Consider the following 9,747-nt stretch of genomic DNA (forward strand, 5'->3'; position numbering starts at 1 on the left):
TTTTCACTTGCTAATTAGCTTGAACTCATCCTATGTACTAGGCTTGGTTGTAATCCATATTTACATTCTCCATATTTATAATTTATGATTCATAATCTTCTTTTCTATATATGTGTTGATGTTTATTACTTGTTTTGATATTCATAATTGATTATTGTGTAGGAGAACGCGATTTTCGACGCCATTTGGGCTATCTTTAGGGATTCATATAGGTGTTGCCTTACCAGAAGTGACAAACCGGAAACCGTAGGAATTGACAAGCCACGGAACTTACGGGCCCTAATTTATGGTCCCAAGCATTAGACACGCCTTGACTAGAAACCACGTAGTCTAAGTACTTCACGGGTCGGTTACACTACACGTAGTCGTCTTTGCAAGAGCAAACCATCAACCGTATAAACATTAGAAGTCGTTATTTGTCATAGTTATAACTTATCGCATCCATATCACTTCATAGAGTTTTGTATATAAATTCGCCTCACCTGTAGTTAGGAGTAGTTTGTAGTTGGTCCCCATATCAACCTCAAAGTATTCAACCACTTAAATAACGTATAAAACCGAGTCGTTTAATACTTGCAGTTATAAGTCCCGTGGATTCGATACCCGGTCTTAACCGGATTATTACTTGATACGACGGGGTACACTTGCCCCTAAGTAGTGACGTCTAGCAAAGATAGAGCATTTAGAAAGATCACATCCATAGTCATAACGCACTTAACATAATATACATTTCATCGTAGAAAATATGACCACTAGACGAAACACGCCATCACCAACGCACCGGATGCTACAATAGCTGAAGCGATGTCCGGCTGAGAAGTACTTAGCTGGATCAAGAACAACAACTGGAACCAGGTCATTCTCGAGTTTGATGCACAAATTGTTATTCAATGAGTGACCCGCACATCAAAGGCAACCTCGCCTTTTTATGTCATAGTAAAAAATTGCCGGAACAGTTTACAAAATCTTATTGGGTGTTTTGTGACTGTGATTAGATGTTCAGTTAATGTTTCAACTCATATTCTTGCTACGAATGTATTTGACAGGGTGCACGTGGTCGGTTAACCAGTCGATTAAGGTTTATTTGGTCTGTTAACTATTTAATCGATTTTTTTAAAAACACTAACCATATACTAGTCCATTAAATTCGGTTAACCACTAATCAGTTAACCAATTATTTCGATCGGTTAACCTTTTATTTCGATTTCTAATCATTAGTAAATAAAAATAAAAATAATAAAAGAATTCTAAATTTTATTGTAAGGGAGACAACTGGTCAATGACGAGTTGAAGAGATTAACTACGGAGAGGGAGATGTACGTGCATTATGATCCGTCAGTTTTGATTCCATTAAATTGTTTAGTCCTTATATCAAATTTCCGTCTAAAAATGTGTCAAAGAACAATTAAACAGATAAAAAAAAGGCAAAATGCCCCTAATAAAAAAAGGGTTAATATACATATTTGCCCTTGTATTATTACAGAAAAACAGATATGCCCTTATATCAAATAAACCCACAAAAATATCCCTAAATTTTTCACAAACCTGCAATTATACCCTAATCTAATAGACCTGCTTATTTGGCACAAACAGTGTTTACACTTCTCTCTCTAAACATGTTTCTCTTTCTCTCTCTAAACCTCTTTCACTTTCTATCTCTTTCACACACACTCTCTCTAAGCCCTTTAATGTTTAGGGCCTCTTTCAGCAACTCCTCATGTGTCAGGCTTTAATGGCTGCTAACAAAATTTACACAAACTGTTCGAATGAAATGGAGCCAAAAGATTTCCACCACCGCAAAAAAAAAAAAAAACCTTCACAAATGTAGGACAACATTCTTCCTACCCAACAACAATGTAGTCCATTATCTGGATCCAAAAGCAAAAAAAATTACTCTAATGAATCAATCCAACATATTTAAAACCAGTGTGCGAGATTCTAAAGAGAAGCTCTCAGAAACAATAACAAACCAAATCTAATATCAATGGAAGCAGACTAAGAGGACACATGTCTTCTGCCCACTAAACAAAATGCATAGAAATCTGACTCAAACACAAAAGGAGAAAATCTCACCGTGTAAACAGCTCGTACAAGTGAATGTCTGGAAGAGGAAGGAGCAGAAAACACGTGATGAGAGAGGCAAGGAGGGAGATGGTGAAAGAGTGAGGTGTAACATATTGATTGGATAAGAAAATAAATAAAAATTAAATTATAAAACTCTACCGTTAAAGACACATCACAGATCTGTTAGATTAGGGTATAATTGTAGGTTTGTGAAAAATTTAAGGATAGTTTTGTGGATTTATTTGATATAAGGACATATCTGTTTTTCCGTAATAATACAGGGGAAAATATGTGTATTAACCTTTTTTAAAATTAAAACCGTACACTAATCTATCGTCGGTTTTGGTTAACTCTATTTTCAGTTTGATTTCGATTTGATTTTTCGGTTTTCCGGATTTTCGTGTGCACCCCTGTTTGACAGTGGTCATTGGAGGGAGTATTGTATTATTTATCATCCACACCCTATTTATCCCTTTCTACCAAACTCCATGCGACCCTATCCTATCGGAATATAAGAAATATAGTAATCGGAGTTGGATTCGAATATTGTTCACCCTCTGTGGCTTTGACGCTTTTGTCGTTTTTGGGCTCTTCGGAATCACTGTCTGTCCGAGTGCGAGTGCGAGTGACTAAGTATCGCATTACAATAACCAGGGCCGGTCTTGATAATTTACGGGTCCTAGGCGAAATAATAAATAAAGGGCCCTTTAATAAAAACATTTTACATAAAAAAATTAAAATATATTTCAATACATGATAAATAAAAAAATACTTTATTATTAATTATACGGTATATATTATTACGTTTACTAAATACAAGTTTATTCAAAATGAAGGATATTTCATCATTTCTTTATATTATGGATTAACATGAATTTTTTTTTATCATTTGACTAATGTGGTATTATTTGATAACATTTGCCCCTTAGAGTATTTCCATAAGAGAAATTTAACACATTTTATATAAAAAAAATAATCGATTTGTTAAATGTTTTGTCAATAATTTTTTAATTTTATTTTTCTATATAGACTTAATACCTGGATAAATGAAAAAAAAAATTAATTCCTTATTTATCTACATATTAAATCTATATGGTAAAACATTAAATCAATTACCGTGTGTACATATCGCCTGTCAAAAATTGTGTCATGTGACAAAAAAGAAATAACAAATCGATTAAGTTTCCATTCAAAATGGGTTAAATATCATTATGAAAATGTTATCAAATGATTTGACAAAATTTTGGATACTACAAATGTTAAATATGAAGCTCTTAGCCTACTGGTTCAGAGCTTACCTATACCTTGGGAGGTCATGGGTTCGAATCACATCCGGGTCTGGTGGAGATTTTTCTTTCTTCCTTAATGTAAGCGCATTGTGTGCAAATTTAAAAAAAAAAATATGAGTGTAATTCTTAAATTAACCCTCAATCTATATTCAAAAAAATCAAATTGGGCCTCTTTTGAGTGTAAAATATTAATTATTTGGACTCTTTAAAACCTAAATAATTTTTAGAACTTTCTACATGAATATCAAATTGGTTACAAAATTACAATTAAATCATTTCATCAAAATTTGTTTTCAATATATCATTATTTTTATAGATACGAAATAAAGTATGATTTATACTCTAATTTAAAAAAATTAGACCCCAATTCATAAATTCTAAAATTTAGTAAATATATCCTGAACTCTTAATTTATAAATTTTAATCCTTAAATTATATGAAAAATAATAATTTTATTTATTTTACATAATTTAATTTAAAGTATCATTTTGATATATTTATAAATGTAAATAAAATTTTAAACGTGAATTCACTAATTTAAAAAATAATAATTTTGTCTAAAAGATACGATGGTCTAGTAGAATTTATATTCACTGATTTCAAAAAAATATATTGTCTGAAAATATATGCTCTACTCATGAATCCATCACAGCAGTCTTTGGATGGGAGTTCAGGCTTTACCACTAAAAGATTTATTTGACTTTGATGTGATTTGTTGTTTAAACTTTATATATATATATATGAATTTAATAAAATTTTTAAACCCTTTACGGTCTTGGGCCATACGCCGGCGCACTCCTGCCCTAGGCCCAGGATCGGTCCTGACAATAACAAACACTTGCCACCGGGGCCAGGACTAGGAGGAATCTCCTTCTCTCCTTCCCCATCTCCCTTTTCTATATTATCATATTTCTAATCTCTCGCATTCACTTCACTGTCTTTTTCCATCTCCGTCGTCGCCTCCACAATCATGCCGGACAACACCACTCTCCAGCTCTTCTTGGACGACACCGAACTTTTTAACGGCATCGTCCTTGGCCATCTTCTACCTTCCGATTGGTGGGCCCCACTCCCTCATTTCTTTCAGTCTTGGCTCCGCAACTACATTGCCGGAACCCTCTTGTACTTGATCTCTGGTTTCCTTTGGTGCTTCTACATTTACTACTTGAAGCGCAACGTTTATCTCCCTAGAGGTATCCAACTCTCTTACATTTCACCACTTCACTACTATCTATGTATTTCAATCTGCCTTTATTTGTTTTCTTTTCTTTCTTTCTGATTGGGTGTTTTCTCGGGTTTTATTTTAATTTTGAATTCGATTGCGTCTGAATCTTCGTTTTGTAATTTGAGTTTGGAGAGCTTGATTTGGAATCTGAGTTTCATTCTTTGGTTGAGTCTCACAGATATTATTGGGTCCCATTTTATGTGTTTCTTCTTTTTTGAACTCAGATTTTCGTTGATATTATTAGTTCACACGTTTCTATTGATTTCTTTCTTTGTACATTGTACAGTAGTTTTTGTGCTTGACTATTAATGATTTTGATTAGTTGTTGGTTAAACCTGAGCTGATTTGTTTTTCATTTTTGTTAGTAGCATTATATTTAGTTTCTTTGACTAAGACATCCTTTTTCACTCTTACCGGAGTTGGCATGTTAACCGAGAGATGAACTGGATTTTGCTTGTTCAAATATCTTTTCCTATTTCTGGATTAAAGTTGTGGTTGCTAGTTGTTAAAGTGTGTATCTTTTCTTCATTGCATTTTTGGGCAATTGTGATATTATAATGGCACTTAACATTCTGCTTCAGATGAGATAAGCAACCAACCTATATGTTTATGTGTCAAGTCTGTAGGTAACTTTCCTTACTCTTATTAGACAAAATGAGCCAAAATTGATCAGCGTAATTCTATCTAAGAGTTCAGGTTTATTTCCTATCAAAAATCAGGGCTTTCTTAACTGTTTGTTCCAAATTATTTTCTTCTCCATGACCTATTTTTGTTCTCTCTCTCTCTCTCTCTTTTTTATTCTTTATTTAAGTCTTGGGTCTGGTTCAGAATTTTTATTTAATCTGATTGGTGTTTTTTCATTTGCTTCTTCTTCTTTACGTTCTTCATTTTGTTCTTTCATTTGCCTCTTCTTCTTCCTTGCATAAAAGGGCGGCCTGGTGCTTTGGACGTCCCTGCTTAAGCGAGGGTCCGGGGAGGGTCCCACCACAAGGGTGTACTGGGCCTGCCAATTTTTTGACAAGAGACCGCTCCTAAGACTCGAACCCGTGACCTCTCAGTCACACGACAACAACGTTTACCGTTGCGCTGAGCCCTCTTCTTCTTCCTTGCATATCTTACATTTTTTATTTCGCTTTTCATCTGCCTTTCTTTTTCGTCTGTCAATTTATTTTAGAATACTCCGAGAGTACTACACCTGACCAATCAATTAATGCCACGTGTACATGTTTTTTTCCCCCTTAACACTAATCCTCTCCCGTGAAGTGTGCAACACTATTTTGATTGGTCGGATGTAGTACTCCGGGAGTATACTAAAATTTCTAGAAATGATAGACATATTACACAAACAATCCCTCATTATGATTGGCTTTGGTAGATTTCATATATGTCCATTTTATTGTTGGATTTATTCGACTAATGAGAGCAGTTTGAGACAACTGTATTGTATACTATACTGGTATTCTTGTATTTTTATGATGTGTTTGGCATTATTATTTCCTTTCAGTTGTCCAAGTCCAGTGGTGGAGTGCAGTCATTTATGTGACATAACGAATGCTAAATGTACTTCGTGTCAATTTCGAACTTGGTTCATCATTTTGAAATCACCACTATATGCCTCCGTTTGCATACTGCCAAACACACTACAACCTGTTCCTTGGTTGCTTGTGAATGTATGCGAATGCTAAATTATGCCTGTCTCATCTTTTCCTACTTTATTAGATACTTCCGAGTTGCTAGTTTTTTTGTTGACTGATGAGTATTCCGAATTACCATTCTTATATTGAATCAAATGGTTATTTTAAGAGGATTTGGAATGTCCAGTAAAATATCATCGGTTGCTTTTGATGAAGACATCAAGTTTTGATCTTATGCTAACTGATAAATTAACTACTTTAGGATTGCAAAAGTTGTAACCTACCTGGAAATGCTATAATAATTGCAACTTCCAGGTTTCTTTTATAGACATGAAAATCTCTACCTTATGGAGCACAATTCCAAAAGTTGCTTCATGGAATTTCCTTATCTGATATGGCCATTGTTTGGTATTTAGTTGTTTTCTTTATTAATCTTCCTGAAGAGAAAATTTTTATTGGGTGAAGAGAAGAAATGGGAAATGAAAGACAAGATGTATTATTATTTATCTTTTCTTATTATTCTTGACCAGTATATGGCATGTTTAAGAATTACTACAAAGAAACATATATTAGGAGTAATTAAGGTAGCATTTGGACTTTGTTATAGTATTTTATTATGTCTTCACTCTAAGTAGAAATATTGGTAGTTTTCTACCTTGGGAAAAGACAATACTTTGATCTAATCACTTGAACATTCTTGTTGCAGATGCTATTCCTTCAAATAAAGCAATGCTCTTGCAAATATACGTTGCCATGAAGGCAATGCCTTGGTACTGTGTTCTTCCATCCATTTCAGAGTACATGATCGAAAATGGCTGGACGAAGTGTTATGCAAATATATCTGATGCTGGTTTGTTTGCTTACATTGTATATTTAATAGTATATCTTACTCTTGTGGAGTTTGGGATTTACTGGATGCACAGAGAATTGCATGATATAAAACCTCTATACAAGTATCTTCATGCAACCCATCACATCTATAACAAGCAGAATACTCTGTCTCCATTTGCTGGTAAGCACTATATCCATTTAAAACATTTCCATAGTTTACACTAAATGGTATGGTTGATCATTTGTAGTGTGGCATATCAATGTGTATATCTAGAAATTTGTCCTTGTTTGCATTTAAGAATCACTGGTAAACAGTGATGTATAATCATTCAGAGTTCACTTTCCACTTAGAATGTCCATTCACTATTCTCTGATTGTCAAATAGAACACACTTGGTTTTAATTCAAAATGTTTTTACAACAGAAGAGCTTCTTGAAATGGATGTTTTTTGACATTTTGGTTGGTTATTTTCTTGTATAGTGGAAACCCAAAACATTTTTGCTAGTGAAGGAGTGAGGATTTAATTGCAATGTGACCGTTGGTGTTGAGTGAACATTGGATTTAACTACCAGCCTTGCTTTTGATTTAAATTTCATATTTTAGGTTGAGAATAAATGTTGTTGGTGGGTTTAGAATAAATTATTACTTCTGTTTTCCTGCCAAATCTTGTTCTTATTTCTGGATACCTATTTTGGCACTTGATGATTTAGTGGTCAACAATTCTGTATGTATCTTTTCTATTTGGAATTCATTGAGGCTTTTCCAAGATGATTTTCTGCTAATCATAGGAGACATAATAGTCAAAGCTTAAGACTTTAGATTTGACTGTTAAGTAAACTAAAATCAAATATTAGTCCTTTTTTCGGAAGGAAATTTCTATTGCCATTGTCCCATCCCCAGAAACTGAACAGAATGTTCCATAATGTAACTTTCATAAAGTACAACCCTATATGAATGAGAGAGGGATGTTAACCTTAGTCTTGAATGTTGTTGGCTTTCTATTGTCTATAATTCACTCTTATCATTTTTCACTTTACTAGTTCAAAGTTTTTGTCACCCAATATATCATGCATGTCACTTAATCAGATTACGATTTCAAAATTAGCAAATATCTCTCTCTTGCTATTGTATATCAGTTATATATTCTTATTGGTTATACTATTTTGAGTATAAGCCCCAGAATATTATGAAATGAAATTTGTAACATGCTCATCTTCAAAATTTTTTGCTTTATGTTGACCGTCAAAGCCATTGTGCAATTCTTATGCGATATATGAAAGTAGTGGAGGCAAAATTCTCTTATTATTGGAACCTTATATCCAAACCAGTGGCGAAGTTTTTTGAAATCAAGGTAAAAAATGGAGTATTTACACAAAGCTGAGAGATAGGAGGAATTTTGAATGGAGAACTTCACAATAATATATGGTTTTCATGAATGGTTAGAGAGTATGATTCTCGCTGGCACATTTTTAGCTTTGAAATGGTATTTCAAATGTACAACTGAGCTGTTACTTCATTACCATCCTGGAATTGAACAAGCGTTACAACATTTACATTTGGTCCGGCCTAAAAAAAGAAAAGAAAAAGTTGTCTGCGTGTTTTTGTTATTCAACTTTCTTACTATTTATTCTCAAATATGTTTCACTTTTGTAAGATGTTGAGAGTGAAGCACCTTTCAATTTCTTGTTTAGATCACTGACGCAAAACTAGTGGTTTATTCTAGGTTTGGCATTTCACCCGCTTGATGGAATACTACAAGCAGTCCCTCATGTTATAGTTCTCTTCATCATCCCGACACATTTTAGGTCACACATAGCTCTCTTATTCCTTGAGGCCATATGGACTGCAAATATTCATGACTGCATCCATGCCAAGCTATGGCCTGTAATGGGTGCTGGCTATCACACTATACATCACACTACATATCGTCACAATTATGGTCATTATACTATATGGATGGATTGGATGCTAGGCACCCTTCGTGACCCCGAGGATGAATCTGATAAGGTGAAGTGATATACACTTTGCTTGTAAATGTCCTTTTGTGTTCAGGTTTCTTTAGCGTGGTTAAGAAAGTGTGGTTGTAGAGGAGATTTTGTTTAGTGTCAAAAGCTCTCTGCTTATATAATAAGCATTGGGCCACATAACATATGTACTAAATTTAATAATCTGCTATACAGGTTGTTGGTATTAATTGTTTTGGAATGTATGTTTCTTCAATTAATGAATCTCTCTGTTCCTGGTTTCTGTCTGCACATTGTATAATGTCATATTTTATACAAGGGAAATCTATCAAAGTCTTGAATTCAAGTTTGTCGGGTCAAGTTTGTCTGCACATTGTATAATGTCTACACCTTATTTTATTCGGGTCAAGTTTGGGGATCGGGTTACCTGAAGGATATTTATGTAATTTTCATTTTGTATAAAGAGGATTTTTGATTGAGGGTATTTTTGTAGTTTCCTTTATTATAATTTTCATGTTGGAATTTATTAGCTAAAGGAAAATGGAAAGGTGGATAGTAGAACGTTCTACGCTAAAGAGAAGTTAAATGTGGTTGGAGAGAAGAAGTTACAGATAATGGGAAGTTATATTTTTACTCTTAGTGTTTCATGTTACATGTTTTTTTTAGAGAGTTGTTTAGAAATTAAGGATATTGAAAAAAAGATATTGTTGTCTTAACGTGTACTGGTCATATAAAATGAC

General features: G+C 33.7%; 1 protein-coding gene across 1 annotated transcript; it reads left to right on the forward strand.

The window, feature by feature from the left end:
- The first annotated feature begins 4,169 nt into the window (after window positions 1-4,169).
- LOC136208456 (delta(7)-sterol-C5(6)-desaturase-like) lies at window positions 4,170-9,288 on the forward strand. Its single transcript, XM_065999347.1, has 3 exons — window positions 4,170-4,546; window positions 6,919-7,224; window positions 8,767-9,288. The coding sequence occupies exons 1-3, from the start codon at window positions 4,324-4,326 to the stop codon at window positions 9,057-9,059; spliced, it is 822 nt and encodes a 273-aa protein (XP_065855419.1). The 5' UTR covers window positions 4,170-4,323; the 3' UTR covers window positions 9,060-9,288.
- Window positions 9,289-9,747: the final 459 nt, after the last annotated feature.

The sequence above is a fragment of the Euphorbia lathyris genome, chromosome 10, assembly GCF_963576675.1.
Source record: "Euphorbia lathyris chromosome 10, ddEupLath1.1, whole genome shotgun sequence".
NCBI classification, from domain to species: Eukaryota; Viridiplantae; Streptophyta; class Magnoliopsida; order Malpighiales; family Euphorbiaceae; genus Euphorbia; species Euphorbia lathyris.